Raw genomic sequence first — 24,967 nt, 5'->3', positions numbered from 1 at the left:
ATTAGAAGTAAAATAAGAATCGGACTATTGGTGTGTCGTTTTTTCCGTTTACCGTGTGAACAGCATTAGTTCTCCGAATTCTCCGAGTTCCCCGCATTACATCACACTTGGCTTCATATTCCCTGTACCACTCAAACTATTTATATATTGGAAGTCAGTATATATACACAGAGTTTTTATAAAATAGGAATATACATCTTGCCATCTCTTGTCGCCATCTATTCTTGTCCAACTCATATCTTTCGAGGACTATAGAATAGAATGCTTCAAGCAATATATTCCCTCCCAATATGGGCACTCATTACGATCCCAGTATCCGTTTACATCCTATATATCGTCACCCTCGCAATAATAGACCCTCTCCGCCATATTCCAGGACCGTTCCTCGCACGCTTTTCTCGAGCTTGGTATTGCTGGGAAATATACAAAGGTCATTTTGAACGTACCAATCATCAACTACACACTCGCTATGGCCCTATTGTCCGCATTGCACCGCATGAATACTCAATTGATGATGTTGATGCTGCCAAAGTCATCTATTCTATAGGTGGAAGCAATTTCCCAAAAGCACCATGGTATCGGGCATGGCAGCCTACGAATGTGAATACAGATGGGCTATTTAGTGATCTTGATCCACATCGCCACTCTGCAAATCGACGGAAGGTCGCAAATTACTATAGTATGAGTTCTATGGTTGGGTACGAATACTATGTGAATAATTGTACTGAATCACTCTCACGACACTTCATGAAATCGGCAATTTCGGGAGATTTGATAGATATGCAACATTGGCTGCAATGCTATGCGTTTGATGTTATTGGAGAGATTACATTTGGTCAACCCTTTGGCTTTTTGGACAAGGGAGAGGATCGGGATGGTGTGTTTAAGGCAATTGATGCTGGAGGATCGTACTCTACATTTGTCGGGATTTGGAGTTGGCTTCACGCTTGGATATTTCCGTTATTGCCTGCTACTGGCGGGTTTGCATATATAGTAAAGTTCACAGCGGACAGAATTTTGGAAAAGGAAAATTTGTTGAAAGAACGAAGAAGTGGCGACAAGGAAAAAGAGGGCACTGCGGATTTTGTGACGAGAATTCTGTCGGCTTCTGAGAAGGACCCAGGGAAGATCACGAGAGGCGATTTGGCTGTCACTTGCCAGTCCAACGTTGGTGCAGGAAGTGATACAACAGCTATTACCCTTTCGAGTGTGCTCTACCATTTGTTGAAGCACCCACATACTTATCAAAAGCTGCGAGACGAGATCGAAATTGCGGCAAAGGAGGGAAGAGTATCAGATCCTATTACTTTCAAGGAGGCTCAAGGACTACCGTATCTGCAGGCGGTCATCAAAGAAGGATTAAGAGTCCATCCTGCTGTTGGTCTGGGGCTACAACGAATCGTGCCAGCCGGAGGCACTACCATTGCAAATCAATTCATACCAGGTGGCTCGACAGTTGGCATCAATGCATATGTAGCTCATAAAAATACTTCTGTCTGGGGCTCGGATGCGGATCAATGGAGACCCGAAAGATGGCTCGAAATTGCGGAGCAAAGCCGAGGCGGAGAGGTAGAAAAGTACTTCTTCTCTTTTGGCATGGGATCGAGAACTTGTATTGGCAAAAACATTAGTTTGTTGGAACTCAGCAAATTGATACCGCAATTGGTGAGAAGATTTGATTTTGAGTTGGATGCGGATGTGGAGAGAAATGGAGGATTGTATTCTTTGAACAGATGGTTTGTCAAGCAACAGAATTTCAGGGCAAGGGTTTTGAGAAGAGGGAAGGATGGTGGGATGGAATAGGATCGAATTTTCTCTTATGTTTTCAAAGTTTTGGTTAGGATTGTTGATTTCCGAAATTTGGTACTTGAAAATCAGATCTCAAACAATAGGTGGTAGGGAAATATTTAGGATATGATTGGATAGGGAAATCATCTTGGAACAAATCATTTATCTCAATTCAGATTCAATTGTTCTGTGGTTCTTGATGAAAATTGTAAGAATTCTACGATACTATCAAACAATCAAAATATTTGTATCGACATCGATTCTTCAGACACGATTATGTAAATCCACGCTAAATATAGTTCCCACTCATAAATCCATGACCTCACTATCTTTCCAAATTATCTACTCCACCAGGTCTTCCATTCCGCCTCAAAACTATCATCCATTTCATATTCCTCTCTCATATTCAAAATGTCTCAACCATTCATTCTGACTCTCCGCCTTGATGCCGCTTCCGAGAAACTCCTCACAGCCCTCCGGACCCGCTATTTTCCTTCTTCACGCAACTACCTCTCTGCACATGTAACTCTCTTCCATGCTCTTCCCTCTTCTCAGTATTCTCTTTACAGATCCATTCTCACCTCCCTCTCTTCACGAGAACAAAAATTTAAAGTCAGGATCAAAAACCCTTTTCCGTTGGGAAAGAAAGGTGTAGCGCTCAATATTGCATCTTTCAAATTACGGAAGATTCATGAAGAATTATTGGGAGAATTTAGAGAAAACGGCGTGCAATTGACGGAACAGGATGAGCGGAAAATAAGACCCCATGTTACGGTGCAGAATAAGGTCGGAGAGGAGGAGGCAAAGAGAACGTTGGAGGAGGTGAGGAGGGAGTGGATAATGCACGGGGATGGGAATGAAGGAATAGGGGGGATGGCCGAAGCGATTAGTTTGTGGAGGTATGAGGTTGGTGGGGAGTGGACTCATTTGGAGGATTATGAGTTTTCGTAATGGACAATTGAACGCAGGAAAAATGGGAAGAGTCATTGTACAACAAAACCTGGAAGATATCATTCATGACAAATGATTGAGGAGATACTTGTTTGTCTCGAAGTAAGGATATTCACGCAACACATGGCCTCAGGTGTAGAATGGTCATTTTTTCCATTGAAAATTCAATTTCAAAAGCCAGTTATGATATACTAACATAGGGAAGTTCTTTTCCGGCCACTCTTCTATATGACTCTCCAGAGCGTATTTTACCCATGCTACCGAAAGCCTGGGAATTTTGATTTCCAATATTTCAAAAGACAAACTTCGAGCATAGTTCGACACCCCAACAATTAAATCCTACGCAGTACTCAAGATCAAAGGTCCCTGCCCAGAATATTAGCACCTCCTCATCACCATCACTATTATTTCCTTCTAAACTCACAATATAAACAAGATTCCGATTCATAATCTTCCAAGTCCCGTTCTCTTTCCCCCACGTATCTTCATACCTCCCCGTCGCAAGAAGGGTATGGCTACCATCTTCCACAACCGGCACCGTGTCCAGCAAGAAAAAATGACTAGCTTTAAGATAAGTCACAGAGATAGCTGAGGTAGGCGGACATATCGCTATATACTGGGTACCATATCTATGATGTGTCCACGAAAATTCTTCGGTTTTGCCTGAAATGGCATTGGTGATGTTTTGCAATCCGTAGAGAACAGGGTTCTGAGTAATTTGCTCGGGCATCTGAGGCGAAGACCCGGGAGAATGCTTGCCACTGGATTGAGAAACAAGGTGTTAGGATTCAGATTTCTGGCATTTTGGAGTAGATTTTGAGAAGTTTTACGGAAATTGGGGGTTTTAATCTTTGTCTTACATTGCGTCCGTCGACCGCAAATGCGTATAGAGATCATGTGTTACGAATAGTTTCTATGGCAATGGGATCTGTGGGAGGGAATAGGGGGAGGAGTTCTATGAGTTGAAAAGAAGACGCTGGACCTGGAGAGATATTGGGACATTTTGAGGATTCCGAGGACACAGTTCGAGATATTAGTCCGGCTAAAAGGACAAGAAACCTAAAAAGTCGCATTTTGAAGAAGAATTAATGTTAAGAAGAGGGAATAGTATTTAGTTGAGTTTTTAGAACATCGCTTTGGTTATAAAGCAACATACTCCGGTGCTTTACCCCTCATTCCATCTCACGCCAATGTAACTATGAATCTCAATGTAACTATATAATCCATAGCTTCTGGGCGCAGCCAATGATATCCATGTAGCTTTCTGTGTAGCTCCCCATGTACTCGAAAGGACAAGGCGGGTGAATTCTTCATTTTCTACACGGAGTTTGTGAGATCACACAGCATCGCTTAATGCAGAATGATAATTGATTGGTTTTGAGTTGCTGGTGTTTACTTCTGGCAAGACAATTCCTCCGTCTACACTTTTTTTTTTCTCTTGAAAAATATTATCGGGAGAAGAAATGTTTGAGCTCCCTGTTCATATAATAGTATGTTCGTCCCGTTTTGATCCTAATTTCAAAATAGAAGATTATGGATAGCTGTGAGTTCCAATTTTAGTTGATGAATCTTTGACATTTCAAATAGGGGAACATTGAATCGAACCCGAATATTTTACGAAAATTTACACTTAGACTGAATAATGAATCGCTGGTTCTTGATCACCACTCGAGAATTCGTTGTAAGATTCAAGGTCATTAAACAACTCACATGTGAGGAATAAGGTATCGATCGACCAGATTTAAGATATCTTATGAGTAGACAATCGTCTCATAAAGGCGTATATTCGTAAGTTGATTGTATTAAATTAGACAGAAGCGATACAAATACTATAATGATTCAAAAACTTGAATGCACGCCCTTCAATTCAAAAACACCAAATAAATGTGCAAATTTCGACTTTCCTCCACTTCCTCAATTCTCATCAACAATTCCACGCCTGCGATTAAGAAATCCTCTCTTCTAACCCCTTAAAAACATCTCACTCTGCACTCGATGATAATAGTATGGGTTTAAATTCCAGAGAAAGGTCTACACTTATTCGCAGCACAGAATCCATCGCAGCATGCTCCGAGGAATTGTCCATTTGCGTAGCAATCGCCTATTATTATGAGATTAGTACTTTGTAAAAATTTCCCTTTCACCTCCTTTTCTCAGGTCTCTCGCTCTCTCTCTTCTCGTTTATCACTTCTTCACTTCTTCGCAGATAGCTTTCCAAACCCAAATGCTAAACTTCGGAAGAGAAATAGAAAAACTTACTATAATTAGGAATGCACCTCTCATCTGTCACCTGACAGCTCACTCCCGTAATTGGTGTTGGGGGACCCACGCTGACAATCCCTCCATTGTTCACTAATGCAACAGCATTATCATGGTAGAAGGTGCAGAGATTATAGACGTCGAAGTTGGAGGAGCGGATGAGAGAAATGGAGAGGGGGTTATCTGGGATTACAAAGTTAGTTTTCCTTGGGACTTAGAAGTTGGAAGCGAAGGAGGGTCAGGGGAGGATAGGAAATTAAGGGAGTGAGAAAAGGGAAAAGTACTGGTAGCATGAAATTGTCCATCCGCAGGAACAGTCAAACTATAACTCGCTGGACCCCCGATAAAAGTAATTTCAACATCGAAATAACTGGTCGGTGCAGCTGCGACTCCACTGATAGCTGCGAGACCAAGAGTCAAGAGGGTAGAAAATTGCATTTTGACTGTTTGAATATGTTCGAAAGCTCAAATTGATGATTGATGATTGAATATATGAGATAATGATGGTGCTGTTGAATAAAAACTCCAGACTTGAGGCAAGTATTCAGAGTTTATATATTCGACTTCCCCAGACTATCATGTCATCTCTTACTTACGTATATCCTACTAGTTCGTCTCCGAGATACCAATAAGCATATCCCATAAGCTTAATTCCATTAACCCGTTGTCGTTGCGCTGTCAGATCATCGTTCGTACCCGTCCCTCGCCACTAGCTATCCGAGAGCCCAAGCTCTCTCCATATTTCACTAACGTGTTCAAATTCCGTAAAAAGATCATCGATTTTGGAATACGAGCGTCATCACTTGAACCCAGCTCTCCTCCAAAAATACACAAATATCGTAAAATATACAAACTAGTAAGATTCCTCAGTAGCCAAAAGCTAAAAATCACGAAAAGATTTGAGATTGTTATAAATAGGTTGATAATCCACGCGCTATGGCGCGATGTGGAGAAACCGCTCTTCAGGTGATGCGGGCGGATTAGTGAGGTTCGTGAGATTTGGTTAAGCGATGAAGTCATGGTCTGATGTTCCGCTTACCGCCAAGACGGATCCGCGTTGAGGCTGAAGCTTGCGGTGCTACGATACGATATGGCTCGTGATTCACGTGAAGGATACGAGATTGGGTTGCTGATGGCTTGGAGAATGAGGAGATAAATACGAATGGCGGTATTGAGGTGGAAGATGGAGATTGGGCGGTCAAAAACTTTCAATTTTTAGATCTGCTTGAATGACTCGAGAAGTTTAGAACACTGCATTCAATTTGAAAATTGTACGTATTGAGAAATTAGTGGATTATCATTTAGCGTTGTCGTTTATGGTGGAATTGAATTTATGAAGCTCTCTCAAAAATTGAAAATTAAACGCGCGTGTATTGTCCAGAAATATCTTAAACTTACTAGGGCCGAGGCTAGAGACTCGTCAAATCTACCTCCTATGATCCCAAGCTGGTACCAGACCATTCAGAACATGCACAGGAATATGCATGCATACTTAATTCCCCTCCACGCTCATAACGGTTCAAATGTGTTCGAGCTCGAGAAACTCGCCTTTGTGACTACCTCGCGAGTAACTTAGCCGTCTTCAAGACATTCTTAACTTGTCTTCCATTGATGTTTGAGTCCGCCAATTTTTCAACCTCAATATCAGTAATTTGATGATATTGTTCGTGACCTTCAAACGATAGAAAGTTTTTCCAAGTTTTCTCTCTAGCATTCTTGTCCAAATCCTTGTAATCCATACTTATTAAAAATGAATGCGTGATTTGAAAGCAAGATCAATATTGCTTACACGATTTGTGGTCATGAACAAAATTCCTTCATAATATTCCAGCGTTAGTAAGAATATCGAAACGATCTTGTTGCGCTCAAGTGGTTTTGAAGTTCGTGCCTCAAGGAAAACATCACATTCATCCAACAATAGGGCCGCATTCCAACAGGTGGCCATTTGAAGGACTGAACGCAAATTTGACTCAAAATCTTGAGATTCTGTGCCCAAGTCCCCGGCCGAAAGCATATAGAGTGGAAACTGCATTTGCTCGGCGACAGATTCTGCAGTCAAGGTTTTCCCAATACCAGGGCCACCCGAAAGTAGAAAAATTATGCCTTTGCCCTTGCCGCTAATCACACCATCGAACTCCGAAGAGTCTGAGATCTGAGAAGTTGCGATGGCGTGAATCAGTTCCTTTTGTGATGGCGGAAGAACTAGACTTTGGAATGCAGAATTGCTCCAGATAATGTCGGTAGGAACATTAACCAAAAATTCGAGCCAGAGTTTCTCTTTTAGCGTGCATCCTTTGAGAAGAGGGGAACAGATGATGAGATATTCTGGGGCGAGGGATTTGATGGTAGAACAAGTAGGATCCTTATTGGTGTTCAAAGTTGAGTTCATGAGAGAGTAATTGATTTAGCCCTCATATCTTGTACTCATCATTTTCACAGTCTGACTCTAGATCAACAATTTCAGAAGCCCTCTTATGGTCAAGAGCCTTAAGGGACGAAACTTCAGGATTAAATTTGCAATATGCATGGGTATCACTGATGACAGTATTAATTAGTGATTGTCAACTGCGATGGAAGTAAATACTTACACAATGATACGACTATCAACGGTTACTTTGATAGGGCAGCCACATTCAGGATCTTCGCCAATGGCAAAATACTTATAATATCTAAAATGATAACCACGATATTGTTCAAATAGCTTTCCACGTTTGAAAGGCTTAGCCTTGATCTTCCTTCCATCTGGATGAAACTCAAGTGGAAAAATAGGAAGTGTACCAATCTCGGCAGTGTCTATAAACTCTAAAATATCGTAATGAATCGAGTCAAAGCCAAATCTTTCACCATCTCAATTCACCATCAGGCAGTCAACTCGATAAAGGTGACGTTTTTTCTCATTGTTGATAGCAAAGCCACCAGCAAACTTCACAGCAGAATCACGACCCCATATTTGCTTGTATAAAATGCAACCTGGTTGTAGAATTGTCCACAGGTGATCGTAAGTGATAACTTTGTTTTCGATATAGTCGATTCTGGCCTCGGTCACGTCTTTGAGTTCTGGTTCAAGAACCTTTTGTAGAAGAACGATATGAGCTCTTGTGTCTTCATCTTTCTCGTTATCGATGGCCTACAACAGCTGGATCCAGTGATGAACGAATGGATTAAAGGGGGACTAGAATCCGAGTCTCCGCAGATTTTTAGTTACACCCGGATAATCCTTCATGACTTTGTTCAACTTTCTTGAGCAATGGGCTCTGGATAATAATACTCTCCATTTCAATTTTCTTGCGAGAATATTAGCTTTTGCTGTAGTACAAGAATGGCATAACTGGCGATCTCCTGATTTTCAGCAGCATCTTCCACATCATCGGGATACTTTGCCGACCAAGTGATATTGCCCATACGATCTCGCTTGACCTCATAGATCTCTTTAGTATCACACTCCATGCCGTCATTGATAGGAGTAGAATTGGGAATGTCCTGGCTCTCGGCTTCCGTTGACATTTCGAAATGAGCTCAGTAATCTCAAGACCGTGTAGACAAGAGAATAAGAGAAAAAGAACTAAGAACGTAGGGAGGAGCGGGTTCGAGGAAGAAGGAGGGTAGATTGTGGATGTTTGGAGAGAAGAAGAAAGAGGTGAGGGACTGTGAGGTGATGAGAACACATAGTGGTTCGACTCGATATGAAAGACTATCGACAACTAGGAGGTTTCTGATCAACGGGGTAATCAGAAGCTTCATAAATATGTCTCGGATATGCAATGTGGTCCCTACTTGTTGATGTTGAGAAGTTGAATACAATGAAAGAATTCATGTACCGTAGGTGTCCTGCATTGTTCCAATAATCATGATTTGTCCAAATTCCCTTGTAGTGTTAGCTGAACAACTGGACTATTGATTGATCACGTGTTGACGTACCAAAATCTTAAAAGGTCGTCGCGTCTTACTTCTTTCGCCACGACAATCTTATCTCACAGCATCTTCTCTTCGTCAATCTGCTCAAGTCAACATTTTACTTATACCTCGACCTCAAGTACCGATATAGACTGACCGCCCAATTTGATCTTGAATATGAGAATATCATCATGTTTAAATCTGCTAGTTTGGCCGCCGTTGCGGCTTTGAACGGAGATGGTGCAGAGGAATTTGACACGCAGAGGTGTCTGCAACTGCAAGAAGAAATAATATCGGTAAGCCACATATGTACTGATATGATTGATCTCCGCTTTCACACTTTACAATCACCATTCAACAAATCACAGCATGGTAAGAATTTACAAGGGCAGCACTGACATTTTGTCTACACCAATAGAGTAGTCCGGAGAGACCTGCCGCGGATAACGATATGTCATTTCCCGTCGTCGCGTCAAGCCATTATAATTATGATATCGACGCGACAAACAACGTGCGTCATGATACAGGAAACGAGAAACAGCACAATAAAGGCCAGGAAGTTTTGGAGGAGATGAAAGCCGCCAGAGAATCTGATGCCAATTCTCAAGGATGCGAAGAAAGTCCATTACATCCAAACTCTGTACAATCCAAACGAACGAGAGCTGGTCTACCAGTATTGCCAACAGTGAAACCAAACAATGGAAATACATTGAGGTCATCCAATATTAACGGCAACCCAATTCCCTTGCCTTGTGCCCAGTTGAGAGCAATGGAGGGCGAGGAATATACTCAAAAGAGTAATTTATCTTTGACTCAAGAGAATCCTGAGTCTCTTTACGAAGCCTTAGAATTGCAAAGGTTAAGGGACCAGGCTGTTCTCGGAACAAATGCCGAATTTTCCTCAAGCCTATTAGTACCAATCGAACAGGACGATCTGCCAGGTCCACAGTCAAACGGCATATATGGAGACCCCAATTCTACGCACACTGAGTCGACTGCACGTACATACGAGGAGAACGACATGGGGCACATAAACTTTGATACATTTCAGCCAACATCGGCACCTGATGAAGGTTATTTCCAATCAGAAGATCCGCCTGCTGTCCATAGTACTCAAGATCCTGTGCAAGACACTCTTCTTGACCCTCAGACTCCGGCTCCGTCAGTCAACCCATTTTCCGAAAAGGGTAGTATAATGAAACAGCATGAGCTCTTTGGCGCAACACAACCATCATCAATTGGACGACTTGGTGGGAGTCCTACATCCTCCAGGCCATCGCCTAATATTTATGGGGGATACCGATCCTCACAAGAAGCTGAATCCTCACCGCTTGTACGACGCTCGGAGGCGGCTAGCGCAGCTACCCAAAAAACTAGGCGATCAATTGTCCGCTCAACATCTACTGAGACTCCTGCTTCAATCGAACCTGCCCCAGTACCAAACAATGTTCAATCTTTTAATTCCGCTCTTCGAAAATTGGCGTTGGTACGTGAGCCTCAAGATACATGGATATCCATGAAAGAGTCTCAAGAGAGAAGAAATAACTTGATTGAGCGTGAGGTATCTTCTGGCTCGGAATCGGATTCTGATATTGAGGCACTACCTAAGAAATACCAAAAGGCGGCGAGAGAGAAGAAGAGGTTACGCGCTCAGACAGCCTTGATTGGGAGAAGACCAAATTCATCCGGGAAGCCGAATTCCGCAATAGAAGTCAATCCAGTTGCTGCCACAGCTAGTACACATCAAAGGTCACTTGATCATCAGCGCAAGTCTTCAGAAGTGGCATCTTCTCATGTAACTCAAGCCTTCGAATCCACTCCGATAGCCGTGGAGGTTCCTGCTAGTGGCCGACGTCGAAGTATGCAGGAGGACTACGTAGCCCAGTGTGAAGGTTTTGATGCACGGGACACCCAGCCAACACAGCAGGATATGGTTGCCGATTCTCAAGGTGTTCCCTTGTCAAGTAACATTGTTATAAGTTCTCCAGTGCCAGGACCACGAAATCGAGTGCCAGCCTGCTCTAATATTGAAAAGACAGGCCCGGAATCAACGAGCCCATCTCAGACGCTACCAAATATACTAGAACGGCATCTAAGCCAGGACCTGAGCCAGCCTTTGGGAAGCAAAAACGTCAATAATGCAGATGGAAACCAAGGGAAAGATCCCACTATGCCTGCCCCGTCCGACCAGAAAATGACTGCATCATCCAATGAAGTACCTGCCAGCAACGCTTCTAAAAACCATGTCACCCAAATGCATAATGAAATCTCGGACAGCGTCACTTTCGCTGTCCCGGAGACTAGCCCAGCTACTGATCGATTAATCCCCATGACTGAGATCGCAGAAATCTCTCTCAGCATAGCGAACAATGATGAGTTAGATGACTTACCAGGATTTAATATGGACGATGAGTTTAACGAGGTTATTGGTGTACCTGCTCATCATACCCCGAAACGCCAGTCCCAGTTTCAACCATCGCTAGCCGCTACGCCTAGTCGTCTTGAAATCGTCCCTAACGGCTCTGCTGCTACACCCTCGTCGGGACTTTCATCGGCTCCCAGTACAATAGAGCCTCCCACTCCTGTTGCAAAAAATCTTTTGACTTCTGTATTTCGAGATGTCTCTGAAGTAGAGGCGGTTGATGGTAACTCACCTGGAATAGAACTGTCGACTGAGTCTTCTAACTTGGGATTTCCAGCAGATACTTTTAAGGCTGCTCCGGAAGACATTTCTTCTCCGTTGGCTTCAACTGAGCATGATGCGAGGCCTTCCCAAACAACTCCGAATGAGGAGTCACAACTTCCATCGGCCAAAGCCGAGCAAGAAATCGTACACCAAAGCACGCCACGCAAATCTACCCGGATCTCGAAGGGCCAATCGACAAAGCCGACTATCACGCAGCCACAACCAAAAGTTGCTCGAAACACAAGACTTTCGAGTGTGTCGTCGACAATTTCGAATCCTCTTTCATCCACTGCTGAGTCAGATTTATTATCTCCATCTGTTTCTTACCCTAATCCAAATACAGGAGGCAGATCAAGAGGCCGAGCGAGAGGCAGTGCTGCTACTAAGGCCAAGGGATCAATTGGCGGAACTGCTTTGCCAGCTATGAAAAAACATCGTACCCGTAGCTCTGTGGATCCAGAGGAGCAAGAAGATGCTATTTCAGCACCCCTCTCAAATCAAAAATCAATTTTGTCATCACAAGGAGATAGTGAAGATCCACTGGCGCTATCGACACCGCCTTCAAAAATCTCGTTGAATAGTAAGAGGGCAATGAACAGTCTATTTGAGGGAATGGCTTTCGCTGTCTCATACGTCGATGCAGAGAAAGATAAACAAGTTGCTATCCATTTAATCAAACAAAATGGCGGTCGAATATTAGATGACGGATTTGAGAACTTATTTACTCCGATGACTCCACCCTCCAAGTCTCGTACTGGATCCAGTGAAACAGCAGAGGCGGAGCTTGAGATTGCCTCTTCGGAGATAAAAATTGGTTTCGTGGCATTAATTGCAGATGAACATTCGAGAAAGGCCAAGTATATGCAAGCGTTGGCTCTTGGGCTCCCATGTATCTCCGGGCGATGGATTTCTCATTGTGTTGACAAATGTACTATTATCGATTGGTTACCATATCTTCTCTCGGCTGGGAACTCTTCATTCCTAGGTGGAGCTGTGAAAAGTCGTTATCTACGCCCGTATTCTGCTTGCAGTGCAAATCTTAGCGATACTTTCACTCAGAGACCAAAATTACTCGACGGGAAATCGATTTTGATCGTTACTGGAAAGGGAAAAACTGGCGAGAAGCGGAAACCGTACACGTTTTTGACCCGTGCTCTTGGTCCAACCCACCTTGGCCAGGCACAAGATCTCAAACAAGCGAAAGAAATGCTTCTCGATGCAGAAAGCAAAAACGCTAGCTATGATTGGCTTTATGTGGATGGAAAGCAGGATGTGGAGGCAGCTGTGTTCGAGAATACACCGGCGAGCACTTCAGTTGGTGGCCGAAAACGAAAGCGAGCCTCGATCCAAGAAGAGCACGCGACACCACCATTGCCCAAACGTATCAGGATTGTCAATGACGAGGTCATGATCCAAAGCTTGATATTGGGTCAACTTATCGAGGATTGAAAATCCTCAGATTTCAGTTCAGAACTTTTTGGGGGTATCACATTACCATGTAACGATTAAGATATGCAGAATTCATGTATAGCAGGACAGACCATGGGCATATAAATTAATGGATGATTTGGTCACAAACGGCGCATAAAAAGGTGGGATTGTATGGGAGAGCTTGCTTGTATCAATGGATGAATGGGAATACCAATTTACTTTTGGGGCGTTTTGCTAGAAGGGCTATAGAGAATTGATACGGGGTTGAAGTGTAAGATATTTTGCGAGCTGAAGATTGCTAGACACTAGTCAGACGAATAATGCAGTTGATGTTCTGATTTCGCGTAGTTTTGAGGGTGGTATAATGCTTGATGTGTAGGTAGTGTTGATATCTCTAGTGATGATGTAGGCTCTGTTGGTCTTTGTGTATAGTGCATGAGTATGAGTCTTATTCAAATTCCATGCTTCAAGCACCTATTCATCAATAACATACAGTTTTTCAATATAACAAGTGGTCTGGATGAAAAGTATCTCAAGGTAAGGCTCCAATGATTCTCTGATAAACTATTGTGGTTTTGTTTTATTTACCACTTACCAGCTTAGCTGTAACGGTAGGATGATGTTGATTCAACGCATCGGGGTATTTTTTTTCGGCCATCTCCATGTATATGCAATCTCAATCGATCAATTCCAAGTATCATAAACACCAGTAATTTTTTTTTCAAGTCTGTGAGCTCTTTTCTACTTTATTGTATACCTTTCAGAATCCACACTTGTAGTCTTTACAACGAACATTTATCTCCAGGATTATATAATGCTTATGTAAAATTCTGACGTCAAGCGAGAGAACCCCAATATGACTTCAACGTTGTATAGCTCTGGCTTTCTTGATGGAGGATTGTTCTGTACAGTAATTACTCAGGTAAGGTACGCGCGCTCTTGCTTCTAGCTCTATCGGGATGGTATATAGTTACTCTCATAGTGCAGAATTGTGACATTTTTGTAATGGAGAGTAGTCCCAGGTACTTTCTCTTTTTGACATGTTTAGCTTAGTGGTTGAGCTTATTATTCCGTATCACAATATCTGATTAGATGAGCTCTTGCTATCATATTTCCTCAACATAGTTCCGTGCCGACGTAAGCACCTGCTAGATTTCAAGTTCACGCGACGCATTTAGAATTTTTCTAGTCGCTTCTAACTCATGTCACTTTTAGCGTGGTGGACTACTGTTTTTTTTAGCGTCATTCTAGGTAGCTTTTGAAAGTCATTGGAAAGAACCGGTCCCTTTAGAAGCTAGACAATCATACTTAAGGGTTCGAGATATTTTCGATCCTCCGGATTCAGCATGTGGATTGTACTTCTTTTTGGCAGGAATTAGGTGTGTGTATACGTTAATTTTTGCAATCGTTAGGAACGAGTATGCATTATCATCTTTAAATTATTTAAATCGAATTATTAGAGTGAGCTTAAATTTGAGGAGTCTAGCATTACATACTAAAGTCTTTCTTTTATGCTACGATGAGAATCTCCTAGTGTACTGAATGGTCTCGCAATTCATCTCAGTTTCGACAGCCATCAAAATTATGATACGCAAGTAGATCTCACTTTTACTGACAGCTTGGGATCTATAATTGTATCATACATGGGTGTACTCAATATTCCTTAAACTCTAGAGAAGGTTTAGCTGCTTGAACTAGGGATACAAATATCGACCGAACATCTCCAAGTGCTTCTTGTCAATTGCAAGAATGTCATGAATTTTAATTTGAACTAGCCAACTATCACTATCGAAAAACGGTATTCACTCTTGCGAAGTTTCTTTTAAGTTTTTTTTTCCTATAGGCCCACCCACTGGACGATTTGAATTGACTTACTGGTACAGGAAATCGAATCGATAGATATAAATTGATGGTATATCTTGAATCAATGATCAATCAGTGAACAAATGAAAAGGTCAACCAAGTAGCAAACGTTGTTTTCCTTAATGGACTATCAAAGGTGAAGGCTATTTTGACTATCCGTCGCGTGACAAACGTTAGCGTCGGCCCAGTAGCATGAAACTAACGAAATTATACTTTCCATAGTCCATCGCGCTGTCAACAACCGTCTTCCAGTCTGGAAAGTCAGAACCTATAAGTACTCATCTCCCCTTCAGTTTTTTTGCTCTTCTTTTCTTTTTTCTTTTTGGCCCGATCTCGATTTTCAAAGTGTACGTGTCTTCCTTTTTCATTGTTCCAAATCTCTCTGTGTCATTTCACTTTACTAATTTATATACAGAACAGTCCACGACAACCACAAAAGAACCACAGCAACCATAAATCCACTCCATCATGCCGGGATCAGAGGTAAGACACCATTTCATAATGTTCCTCCCTTGGTCTGCCAGCCTTCACTTTCTCTATATACTTGGCGTAATATCCCCAATGGGAGTTGCATTACCATTCCTCCTTCTTGAATAACTTGGGCATGTACGACTCCTATTGGATCAGTGGGATCATCAGACCAGCCTACTTTGGTATGGGGGAGTCGTCCTCAGACTTTTCAAGGAGCAGTTGCCTCGTATGAAACAGTTGTTCAAAAAAGAAGCGAAATCCTACTTTTAAATGTAGGCATAGTTGGACGCTCGGGATGCAGTTTCACCCGGGCGGAGCGTCAGGAGCTTGCCGAGTACTATGGTCCTGTGCTGCGAGTGTTTCACCGGCCAGTCCGCTTCCGTTCTATCCTTTGGGCTGTGAGTGTGTCACCGGCTCAAAGACGAACTTGAACACTCTGTTGAGATGCTGGGCCTTGGGTCAGACATTGGTGTCTTACTCAGCATTGCACATTGCTGACAGTTGTCTTATATAGAATCGTCAAAGATACCAGCCTCGCTCGGAACGTCGTCGAGCCGCCGCGGCGGAGGTTCCCTCTCTTCCTCTGACCCTCACCAACAACCATCACCGCATACATTTGACGAACCAAGGTGATGGTTGTTCCGTGGAGGAGGAGAGGGACCTCCTTTTATTTGTGAGTTAACTTTTATGATCCACCTTTCAATGTTTTAATCCATTTGGTTATCTGAATACTTGTTATTGTCCAATTTGCTCTGAGGCTTTACAATCAAGTGATTGTCTACGTGGGTCTAATTCACCTCAGTCACTTGGTTGTTTGAAACGATTTTATTGTTTGAAATTACTATACTTTTCCAAATGATCAAATTGTTCCAAGCTAACAGTACATTCAGGAACACCAACTGCGGGAGGGGGAGACGGTGCGGGCTGCCGGGCTCCAACTGGAGCAAATGAGGCTTGTAAGCAAACTCTTCCAAATGCGCCCCTGAATGTCCAATTTCTAATTGTAAAATCAGAGCCATTACCTCCGTATAACGGAGATGGAAGTTGGTGTGCGCCTCCGGGAGCGAGAGATGGACCTTCGGGAACGTCGTTGGCGCCTTCGGGCACAGAAGATCATTTTCTTCTCTCTTTTGGCGCTCTTCGGAGCTTATGTCTTGGTTCTGTTTCTCCGCCTTCGGGCAAACAATTACATCTCGGGGGGAGAGGAGGGGGAGGGGATTGAGTGGGCGGATGGGGTGGTGGAGGTGGTGGCGGGATGGGTGGAGGGGGAGATGGATCGGTGGTTGGGTGGGTGGATTGATATGGATGTATAGTGTTTTTTTTTTTCTTTTTGTCTATTCTATTTGTTCTATTTGTTCTTTTTTGGCGTTTTGGAGTTTGGCGTTTGGAGTTGGGCTTTTTGCTTTTCTTGTATTTAATTTTGCTCTTCTTTTTTCTTCAATTGATTATTTTCCTAAAAAAGTGAGTTCTCCAAGGTTCCACAATATGACATCTCAGATAAGATCTATGCACTATCAGAATTAGGTTAGAAAAATCAATTCAAGAATTCAAGCTTCAAAATCAATATCCTCTTTTCTTTTCCACAGAACATTTTCATAGATTCTATCAACTCCCCATATCTTCCCCTGACAGCCATTTTTCCAATGTTACATATCTCATTCTAGCCCAGGACTTAACCTTCCTCTTCTCTCACTGAAATGCTTGTGCTAGTAGCCTGACTTGGCGCCGCCAAAGTTTCCCTCCAAGTCAACCCCCCATCATCAATTATAATTGGCGAGAAAGTCGACTGAGTAGGTGTTGGCCAAAATCCATTATCATCCCAAGTAGTAGTACTTGTCTCTGTTGTCGTAACTGTACAAATTCCACCCGTTACTGTCTCGGTAGTTGTATGTTCGATGGGTAGAGGATCAATTACTAAAGTTACCGTTGTTATACTCGCTGGCTCACATGTTGCGGACGATGGAGGCAGCAATGGGAGACCGGCAGTAACAGTACTGGTTATTGTAATAATATGTTCGGATATTTGATTACAGTATGGTGTGTACAATGTAACGGTAGTTGCGCTCGGTGATTGCCAAGGTGTAGTATCACATGGATAACGACCTGCTTGATAGGTGGTGGTGGTTATATAGGTGAAATAGTCGTAGATGGCTGTAACTAGGGTTGTAGTTAGGACATTTGTCGTAGTGGTACAAGATGCTGAGAGATCTGAACGCGTTATAAATTGCGTGGTTGTGGTAGTAATCTGATTTGGTGGTGGTGGGTCGACGACTAGTGTCACGATAGTAGTTATTGTTTTGACACTTCCATCGGCAATTCGAACAATAGTAGTGGTAGTGGGTACAGATGTTGTGACGGTTTGCGTTCGGATTGATGGACAGGTAGGACAGATTGTTACGAATGCGGTGGTTGGAACTCCGGGGCCAGCGTAACATGAACAAACTGATGAGATGGAGGACTGGATGGCAGCATTGCCAAGACCTTTTGTGCATGCGCCTGCGGGTCCTCTACTGTCAAATGCAAGGGTATTTCTGCGTCCTGAGGAGGTAAATGAGGAGCAGAATGATTTTACGTAGGTATTAGACGACGTGAAAGCTGTTGCCCAGGCACTTTGGCAAGCATTTCCTATTAGAGAAGGTTAAAAACTGCTGGAGAAGGAAAGAGCTATTGCGTTTTGAAGAATAAAAAATAAATGAGTGTCAGAAGTTGAGATAAAAAGATAATCAGAAAGCGGATATACATACTTCCACATCCTATACTAATGGTCGATGTAGTACATGTTATAGGGGTAGGATCTACAATTGGAGAGGGACGAACTGTAGGACGTCTATCAGGTTGCAATGCTTGTGGAATATTAGCAGCATGTACTTGCGCCCCAAAAACGAGCGCGCAAAAGAGCTGAGATAAATTTGAGATCCGTGTCATATTGAAGGGGGAAGATTCTGGCAGGCACGAATGTGTATATCTTCATGATTGAAGGATACAGCGCGATATTTATATGCTCAAGCTTATGGCATGTACGCAGTACCGAAACTTTGGACTTAAATTCCAAAGTCATCCGGAACGTTGTTGTGGACTTTTGCTGTGGCAGCAACGATGAGACAATACCAACCTCAAGAGTCTCCAACCCCGCCATCGCTATATCTTGAAATGATAGGTAAATTTGGCGTAGTAACACCCCTTATGAATTTGGTGGAAGTCAGGAGAATACCCACATTCCTTTTTCAACCTTGGCGGAAGTGTCTCACATATCTAGAGCTTGTGGATAAAAGCTTCCCAGAGGCTCTCACTCATTATAAAGAATTCATGACGTATTATATGAGACATCTGGGGTTCATCCGTTGGATGAATATCGAATAGTGCTACAATATCCTCGACGATTCAAAAGGAAATTTTATTCGGATATATTTGAGAAAACGAGAGGTTGAATGTCTGAAAATCTCTGGGCACATGTATCTCTTTCTAAGTATTAGAAGACGCGGCAAAACGTTCGAGAAATCATTTTGATGATGTTCATTGGAGTGGCTAAAGAATTTTCATCTGGTATCATATAAAATTATGTGGATTGATCATCAAGAAGAGTCAATTAATTAATGAAACTGGACATCTACCCAAGGGAACTTTTTTGATTCGGTTAATCAACACAACTTCTCTGAATTATATTAGCCTTTGAGAAGTATGGAATAGTGTTTGAGAAAGTTTTTTCACGTCAATGTATTCAGACAGGCGAAGGAAAATGTCAAAATTTGTTTAAGCTCATCTATAAGCTGAAGTCAAAAAACCTATTCTATTTGCCTTTCTGTGAGAGTGCACTTCTTACTTTAAGCACCAGTACCATATCGTCCATCCTTCCATCGATCAACGTATCCATGCATCCCTCTCTCTCCTTCGCCCCAATTACTTCTGCGTTCGCTAAGTCCACTTCTACACCCACCACCGTCAACCGAGCTCGCAGAAATACGAAGCTCTGAAGAGCACCCAAAAAAACACGCGATACAATTTTCTTTTTGCTTGAAAGCGCCATTGACCTTGAGCAACGCCCACTTCTTGCTCCGGAAGGAGGAGGGTTTTCTCACCAGTACAAAATGATTCTCTCAACTCCGAGTTCAGAATTGTGTGGTTAGGATGATGTACAGTCAGATATAGGACAGTATAACACCACAAAAAATTGCTCACGAGGATTGGTTTCTCCATTCGCAGGCCAAAAACTCGTTCAGTCTCCCGTGAAGTTTACTGTACCGATCTAATATCGAAGGGACCAGGATTATCGGTGGACGATGTCAGCCACAGGGTCATCAAGAAATCTTGTACAATATTGATTATGAGGTTAATTCTTACAGATGAATTTATCATTTTGATCAAAATGCTGAATATCGTACTTATCTAAACTAGCTTTAAAGCTGTTTTAAATTATAGTTTAAGGATTCACATTCCCAACAATGTATACTTCGCCCAAATGACTATTCTCATTCTCTAGGATGTTTAATTCTCGGCTTTAATGCCCGAAGTCAGTCTCCCAGAATCTAGGTCGCTATTCAACATCACCTCGACGTGAAATTAGTTCTCATGATTCAATGTCTAGTCAATGTGCCGTCTATGTCATCATTTAATTATGTAGAACTCCCAAAGATGGATGATATTCTTTTTCCCCCATCCCTTTCTTCCCTGTCTACGCCATTCTTTGCCATTACAAATTTCATCTTCTCAACAAATCTGCAAAATCCAATAACATCCCAGATGTAATAACTCCAATATTGATGCCCGAAAGATTATTGAGGAAGAGAAACATATCTCTATTGCACTAGATTTTCACTTGCCTTTTTGAATTGTCATTTTGTACCCTGCGCTCTCTCCACCTGAGAGTTGCATAGCTATACTTCACACACTTCACTTCACATAGACCTCACCAACACAGTCTCAATCGACAGAGCAACCACCCCATCCAGTCCAAAATCATGAATCTATTCACACAGAAGAGATACTCGAACACCCCAAAGAATTCATCTACGGGGAAAACCCTATATGAATACGCGAGCCTTCGCATCAAGTCAAGCTAGACATAAACAAATCTCTACGCCTCCCAATCTTGTATTTCCTATCATCCATTTGTGGCTGGCTAGATGCAAAACCTTTGATATCCGTACGGCGTACTTCAAAAGCATGATTATCCTATGAAATGTAATTTCACTCCAGGAATTGCATTTTCTACATCACAGCCTCGGGTTTCCGTTGAAATCTTGAAAAACGTGAATGAGACTAGATAAATGATTCACATTCCCATTGATCCCATGATAGCTAGAAGTTCTATTCGGTATCCAAATAACAAAACAACTATTTCTGCGTCACCATGACATGTTTTCATAACGATTACATACTATCTTCCTCTTGAGTCCATTCCTTCCGCACTTCCACACTATGAATTCTTCTACCCCCACCCCGCCTCGCGCATCCTAACTCACCCCTTTTCGCTCTAAGTATAATACGACATATCCCTGCAAGACCAATCTCCCCAGTCATTGAAAACCCATACTTCCCGACATCTCTTCTATCGTTTCATATAGAATCTACATATAGAAGTGTGAGAGAATAGCAAATGGAGAATCAATCTCAAATATTCTTCACGAAGTTTCAAAACTGCAACGTGCGAGTTGCGTGAGACGACAAGGAAGTGGTAGCTTCCAGAGCACACACACGAGCCTAGTGAGTCAGTATAGTATTATTGATCGACAGAAGAAGAGAACATAGTCTATAAATAAAAACAATGCTTTTCGTGTCTGATGACCCAGACGATGAGATATGAGGCAGTGGATGCGATGACTACTTTATTTTCGCGCCCCGAGCATAGTCCCAATAACGATTTTCAATTCTAAACAACGTTTTGAAATTGACAATTTCACCAGTTACAGAACTGCATCATCAAAGCATGTACTAGTCATCTTCGTCATCCGCGTTTCAGTTTCAAAAATAGACCAATAAATTTCTAGGATCTGACAATTTCACTACTCGATCTCTAAATTCTAGCTCTATTTACGGATGGAGATGCGTTAGTATACTAATAGACACGAAACCCCAAGCGCGCAATCCCAAAGAGCATTCTAGCAGTCACTACCTTGCCATTATCACGTGTACTGTATCCCGCTCGCTTCTCATCCACCCCCTTTTTCCATTTTACTTCATCCCCATCCATGCTTACCTAATAACAAACTCCTACCTCCACTTCAACATCCAGTTCCACCTACTAGCCACCAAGCAACCCCACCCACAAACGCGTTGCCACGACACGACATCATAATCCACACCTGCCATCCACATCGGCACGACTTTCCGATGCTCATTCTCCGAACAGAAATCCTTTTTATGGGGCAGCAATGCCTCGTCCGCGGAATAATGTTCCGTGCGCATACATCGGGCTATGATCAAAGGAGAAAGGGCTCGAGGAAATTTTACATGACAGACATGATGTATATACACGCGGAAGATTGTAATAGGTAAGAAGCGTGGGATTTGACGCTGGACAGCGGGGCGGAGATGTGGAATGTGAGATGCATGCTGAAAGAGATCTCGGCAAATGATCGGATTTTGTGAGATGGAAATTTGCGGGGCCAGAAAGATATCAAAACATTGGCTGTGAGAGTACTACTCTCGAGCTACTCTGTTCCGTATACCATAGTATTGTCTATGCAATTTCCTTGCTTGTCGATGACCTTGCTGGATAGATATTAGGTAAGAAAGAGCAGAGGGACGGGCTAGCGGGAGCCAACAGCAATAAATGAGGTGTAATTATTTAGTCCCGCGCGATACTTTATCCGCGCAAATAACAACGCCTCCATCCATTCGAGCGAATCAAAATCAACGTCATCAAACTCTCTCAAGCAAGCGCGAAACTAAATCTCTAGTATTGACCAAGTCCGTAAATCGACGAATCGGGGACGATGTTGCTCAAGGCAGACATATTTCAACCCGCTAGAAACCATCACGAAGATCTTCAAGACTCGAAGAGATTGTGATCGTATGGGATGTGGATCAGAAAGAAAAAAAAGAAAGAAAGAAAATCGTATTCAGTTTCAGGAAATAACCATCGGGCGCCAAGAAAAAGCGCCTCGTGTAGATCTCTCGTCGGAAGATATTTTATACGCAGCCCTATGATTATATGCAGAGACGCCATTCGCAGGAACCCGGTCCAGCGGCAAACGACCTCAACTCAACCCCCGAGACGACCGATCAGGGAATGTATAAATGATATGGGATAAATGGAGATGAAGTGCTAATTAAGATGCGACCTCGCCACCACTAGGATGATGAAGGAATTCAGGCGACGCTCGATATACTTTCCACTAACGAGTGGAATGTAACGTTAAAGTTGGAACCATTTTTCGAATTGATAGACAAGCGACGGATGGAGAGCATGTGAAGTTTGAAGGATGGTCGTCGTCTTGCCCGCGCGCCTAGTGTAACCATTGGAAGAAGATGTGGATTTGATATTATCGTAGTACTTGATGAAGAACAAGGGTCAATTCCGTATATAAAAATCTCTATCGATCCTTCGACTTTAGTGATATGAAAAGGCCAACCAAAGGATTAATTAAATGAATGAATAAATTCGTTTCTTTGCTACTACGGCACAGAGCCTCAGCTCATCAGAAGATATTACAGAATCTGTGAAGTACGTTTCACATGAGAAAAACACCCGCCAAGACTGAAAATCGTCCAAATCCATTAACCCATAGGTATGCCGCCAGGATGCAACAAGTACATCGAGGCTGAAGCTAATTCGGCATCAAGTGAACCGCACCACAATGCATTTATGATAAAACGAGTCAAAGCCCGCCCATCCATTACCGAGTCTGCAGAGAGGAGAGGGGCTCCGATCGATAAGAATGTGATATTGTGATAATGTGATAGTAATGTGGCTTTTGTGGCAGACGAGGGGTTGGATGTTGGTGGTTCGATTCTGGTTTCTGATGATGAGGGGTAGAAGAACAGATAGATATGATTTGTCACTAAAATGGAATACAATCCCAAATTTTGACTTGATAAATACGTTCAAGCAAAAATATATAACTTGGAAAGACAGCATGAAGTACAGCACAAGTATACGGAGAAGAGAGAGTACTTCCTACTTCCTACTTCCTCGCCCACTCTCTCCGCTACCGATTCCCACTCACACATCTTACATTATTAGTATTTCAATTTTAGCATCTAGTCAGTCATAAGAGCTTGAAAAACAAATATAATTAGTACTTGGATAAATAGAAGATACCTCCAAATATTAGCTCAAGAAATACACTCCCTGCATAACCAACCATGCAAAACGCAATGCAAGTGTCGAGAAAGATCCTCCTCCCTCTTCTCCCCGCCCACCCATCAATATCGGTGTTTCGACTTCTTGTTCCTGATGATAAGAGTTGAGGGGTAAGCAAATAAGATAAGGGGACAAGCGAGTAAGCACCGATTTGCACAAGACAACAATCTCCAATCAAAACAAAGCAGAGCATAATCGATAGCACAAACTATAATGCTCCATCTCCCAGCCAAACCAACAGAAAACAAATTCCCGCTCTTCTCTACCCGATGAGAGGTATTAGCATGCTGATATCTCCATCTTACATATACCTATCATAGTAGACATTTCCAAAACGAAGGCAGGATTGAGGAGAAACCCAACAAACAAAAACGTAAGCGACAATCGAGAATTCGGCGGCTGGAATGAGGGGTATGAGGGGTATGAGGGGTTAGATATGCAACATGATTTTTCCGAATCTGTGCTCCCAGCACGAGTACAAGTGCAAGCCGGCCTGGCCAAGGATGAAAAAGCCAAAGGTCATTCTTTTGCTTCTAGAGAATAGTAATGTAACGCGAGGTACACATTGCGGTATAACCCTAAAAGAGGAGGACAATCTGATATTACGCATAGTGTCGAGCTCGATATCAATCCGAAGGTTACATGGAGGAAATCCCTTCCCAGCACACGCTCTTATCCCTACCTACCTACCTACCTACCTACCCATCGAATGACGGGGTTGGATATGCAACAATGCTGCTTCCATCATGTGCAATTGTGAGGAGCAGGAAACACACATCTGCAGCGCGGGATATGTAATCCCAAAGCACCGGTATTGGAAAGCAAATCTTCTCTATCCATATCATACATACACATACACATATGCATATACATACACATACAAACACAGCTGACCGGATGACAATGCATTCGCGCCTCTGAGCACCATCCAAATGCATGTGTCGATACCGGGACTCCATGCATGCATGCATGCATGTATTCCCCTCATTATCAAATTCCTTGGGATCCCTATAACAATGCATTGGGGAATCTTGGCTTCAATAGATAGATAGATATCCGTATGGCTTATGCTCGCTCGGTCCCTCGCACCGCTGTCGCTTTCCCCGATTCCCTGAAGCGTTTCTATCGCTCGCAGGTAGCCGATAATGCACATGTTATAATTCCAATTCCGCATCGAACTTACAGATACTTTTCCTCTAATCATCCATGTCATCCATACACACAATTACATATCCAGACACCCTACCGCTAAACATCTCATCAAGCCTTTCCCCACCTCTGTAATTTTCTTGGCTCCTCTCCTCCGAGTCGAGGTACTCAAA

At 42.7% G+C, this 24,967-nt stretch overlaps 9 protein-coding genes across 11 annotated transcripts; 5 read left to right on the top strand and 4 right to left on the bottom strand.

Moving 5' to 3' along the window:
- Positions 1 to 124: 124 nt before the first annotated feature.
- BCIN_02g01260 (hypothetical protein) lies at positions 125 to 2,124 on the top strand. Its single transcript, XM_001558956.2, has one exon. The coding sequence runs from the start codon at positions 262 to 264 to the stop codon at positions 1,801 to 1,803; it is 1,542 nt and encodes a 513-aa protein (XP_001559006.1). The 5' UTR covers positions 125 to 261; the 3' UTR covers positions 1,804 to 2,124.
- Positions 2,125 to 2,141: 17 nt separating this feature from the next.
- On the top strand, positions 2,142 to 2,912 carry BCIN_02g01250 (hypothetical protein). The gene has a single exon (XM_001558957.2). The coding sequence runs from the start codon at positions 2,200 to 2,202 to the stop codon at positions 2,737 to 2,739; it is 540 nt and encodes a 179-aa protein (XP_001559007.2). The 5' UTR covers positions 2,142 to 2,199; the 3' UTR covers positions 2,740 to 2,912.
- Positions 2,913 to 2,994: 82 nt separating this feature from the next.
- On the bottom strand, positions 2,995 to 3,993 carry BCIN_02g01240 (hypothetical protein). Of its 3 annotated transcripts, none has more exons than XM_024691112.1 (3): positions 3,570 to 3,993; positions 3,164 to 3,500; positions 2,995 to 3,105 (listed from the first exon to the last, which is right to left on the bottom strand). In XM_024691112.1, exons 2-3 carry the CDS (start codon positions 3,467 to 3,469, stop codon positions 3,079 to 3,081), a joined length of 333 nt encoding a protein of 110 aa, XP_024546882.1. In that variant the 5' UTR covers positions 3,470 to 3,500; positions 3,570 to 3,993; the 3' UTR covers positions 2,995 to 3,078. The 3 variants fall into 3 exon arrangements, with proteins under 3 accessions (XP_024546882.1, XP_024546881.1, XP_001559008.1); XM_024691111.1 differs by having other exon boundaries at positions 3,600 to 3,993; XM_001558958.2 differs by having other exon boundaries at positions 3,164 to 3,993.
- Positions 3,994 to 4,464: 471 nt separating this feature from the next.
- On the bottom strand, positions 4,465 to 5,639 carry BCIN_02g01230 (hypothetical protein). Its single transcript, XM_001558959.2, has 3 exons — positions 5,283 to 5,639; positions 4,999 to 5,181; positions 4,465 to 4,840 (listed from the first exon to the last, which is right to left on the bottom strand). Exons 1-3 carry the CDS (start codon positions 5,434 to 5,436, stop codon positions 4,752 to 4,754), a joined length of 426 nt encoding a protein of 141 aa, XP_001559009.1. The 5' UTR covers positions 5,437 to 5,639; the 3' UTR covers positions 4,465 to 4,751.
- A 638-nt stretch (positions 5,640 to 6,277) lies between these two features.
- Positions 6,278 to 7,612, bottom strand: BCIN_02g01220 (hypothetical protein). The gene is made up of 2 exons (XM_024691110.1): positions 7,583 to 7,612; positions 6,278 to 7,533 (listed from the first exon to the last, which is right to left on the bottom strand). The coding sequence occupies exon 2, from the start codon at positions 7,385 to 7,387 to the stop codon at positions 6,743 to 6,745; it is 645 nt and encodes a 214-aa protein (XP_024546880.1). The 5' UTR covers positions 7,388 to 7,533; positions 7,583 to 7,612; the 3' UTR covers positions 6,278 to 6,742.
- Positions 7,613 to 8,995: 1,383 nt separating this feature from the next.
- Positions 8,996 to 13,482, top strand: BCIN_02g01210 (hypothetical protein). Its single transcript, XM_001558962.2, has 2 exons — positions 8,996 to 9,188; positions 9,311 to 13,482. The coding sequence occupies exons 1-2, from the start codon at positions 9,084 to 9,086 to the stop codon at positions 13,025 to 13,027; spliced, it is 3,822 nt and encodes a 1,273-aa protein (XP_001559012.1). The 5' UTR covers positions 8,996 to 9,083; the 3' UTR covers positions 13,028 to 13,482.
- Positions 13,483 to 15,340: 1,858 nt separating this feature from the next.
- BCIN_02g01200 (hypothetical protein) lies at positions 15,341 to 16,880 on the top strand (the record flags this gene model as incomplete). The annotated part of the gene is made up of 4 exons (XM_024691109.1): positions 15,341 to 15,355; positions 15,858 to 16,016; positions 16,234 to 16,299; positions 16,357 to 16,880. 4 exons carry the CDS (start codon positions 15,341 to 15,343, stop codon positions 16,654 to 16,656), a joined length of 540 nt encoding a protein of 179 aa, XP_024546879.1. The 3' UTR covers positions 16,657 to 16,880.
- A 42-nt stretch (positions 16,881 to 16,922) lies between these two features.
- Positions 16,923 to 18,347, bottom strand: BCIN_02g01190 (hypothetical protein). The gene is made up of 2 exons (XM_024691108.1): positions 18,088 to 18,347; positions 16,923 to 17,968 (listed from the first exon to the last, which is right to left on the bottom strand). The coding sequence occupies exons 1-2, from the start codon at positions 18,266 to 18,268 to the stop codon at positions 17,016 to 17,018; spliced, it is 1,134 nt and encodes a 377-aa protein (XP_024546878.1). The 5' UTR covers positions 18,269 to 18,347; the 3' UTR covers positions 16,923 to 17,015.
- A 4,560-nt stretch (positions 18,348 to 22,907) lies between these two features.
- BCIN_02g01180 (hypothetical protein) lies at positions 22,908 to 23,549 on the top strand. The gene is made up of 2 exons (XM_024691107.1): positions 22,908 to 23,070; positions 23,126 to 23,549. The coding sequence occupies exons 1-2, from the start codon at positions 23,018 to 23,020 to the stop codon at positions 23,232 to 23,234; spliced, it is 162 nt and encodes a 53-aa protein (XP_024546877.1). The 5' UTR covers positions 22,908 to 23,017; the 3' UTR covers positions 23,235 to 23,549.
- Positions 23,550 to 24,967: the final 1,418 nt, after the last annotated feature.

This window comes from Botrytis cinerea, chromosome 2, assembly GCF_000143535.2.
Source record: "Botrytis cinerea B05.10 chromosome 2, complete sequence".
In the NCBI taxonomy this organism is placed as follows: domain Eukaryota; kingdom Fungi; phylum Ascomycota; class Leotiomycetes; order Helotiales; family Sclerotiniaceae; genus Botrytis; species Botrytis cinerea.
The sequence above is the reverse complement of the archived record's forward strand: the minus strand, read 5'-3'. Positions and strand labels throughout refer to the sequence as shown.

What these genes read in the sequence shown, in the direction of transcription:
- BCIN_02g01240 (XM_001558958.2), bottom strand. Translation starts at nt 3,469, where the DNA reads ATGCCCGAGCAAATTACTCAGAACCCTGTTCTCTACGGATTGCAAAAC. An exon ending in ATCGGAATCTTGTTTATATT is followed by an intron (nt 3,106 to 3,163) that starts GTGAGTTTAGAA and finishes TATTCTGGGCAG; the next exon opens with GGACCTTTGATCTTGAGTAC.
- BCIN_02g01220 (XM_024691110.1), bottom strand. Translation starts at nt 7,387, where the DNA reads ATGAACTCAACTTTGAACACCAATAAGGATCCTACTTGTTCTACCATC.
- BCIN_02g01190 (XM_024691108.1), bottom strand. Translation starts at nt 18,268, where the DNA reads ATGACACGGATCTCAAATTTATCTCAGCTCTTTTGCGCGCTCGTTTTT. An exon ending in CATTAGTATAGGATGTGGAA is followed by an intron (nt 17,969 to 18,087) that starts GTATGTATATCC and finishes CTTCTCTAATAG; the next exon opens with GAAATGCTTGCCAAAGTGCC.
- BCIN_02g01250 (XM_001558957.2), top strand. Translation starts at nt 2,200, where the DNA reads ATGTCTCAACCATTCATTCTGACTCTCCGCCTTGATGCCGCTTCCGAG.
- BCIN_02g01260 (XM_001558956.2), top strand. Translation starts at nt 262, where the DNA reads ATGCTTCAAGCAATATATTCCCTCCCAATATGGGCACTCATTACGATC.
- BCIN_02g01210 (XM_001558962.2), top strand. Translation starts at nt 9,084, where the DNA reads ATGTTTAAATCTGCTAGTTTGGCCGCCGTTGCGGCTTTGAACGGAGAT. An exon ending in TGCAAGAAGAAATAATATCG is followed by an intron (nt 9,189 to 9,310) that starts GTAAGCCACATA and finishes CTACACCAATAG; the next exon opens with AGTAGTCCGGAGAGACCTGC.
- BCIN_02g01180 (XM_024691107.1), top strand. Translation starts at nt 23,018, where the DNA reads ATGAGAAAAACACCCGCCAAGACTGAAAATCGTCCAAATCCATTAACC. An exon ending in CCAAATCCATTAACCCATAG is followed by an intron (nt 23,071 to 23,125) that starts GTATGCCGCCAG and finishes TTCGGCATCAAG; the next exon opens with TGAACCGCACCACAATGCAT.
- BCIN_02g01230 (XM_001558959.2), bottom strand. Translation starts at nt 5,436, where the DNA reads ATGCAATTTTCTACCCTCTTGACTCTTGGTCTCGCAGCTATCAGTGGA. An exon ending in TGGACAATTTCATGCTACCA is followed by an intron (nt 5,182 to 5,282) that starts GTACTTTTCCCT and finishes TTGTAATCCCAG; the next exon opens with ATAACCCCCTCTCCATTTCT. An exon ending in GAGGTGCATTCCTAATTATA is followed by an intron (nt 4,841 to 4,998) that starts GTAAGTTTTTCT and finishes TCATAATAATAG; the next exon opens with GCGATTGCTACGCAAATGGA.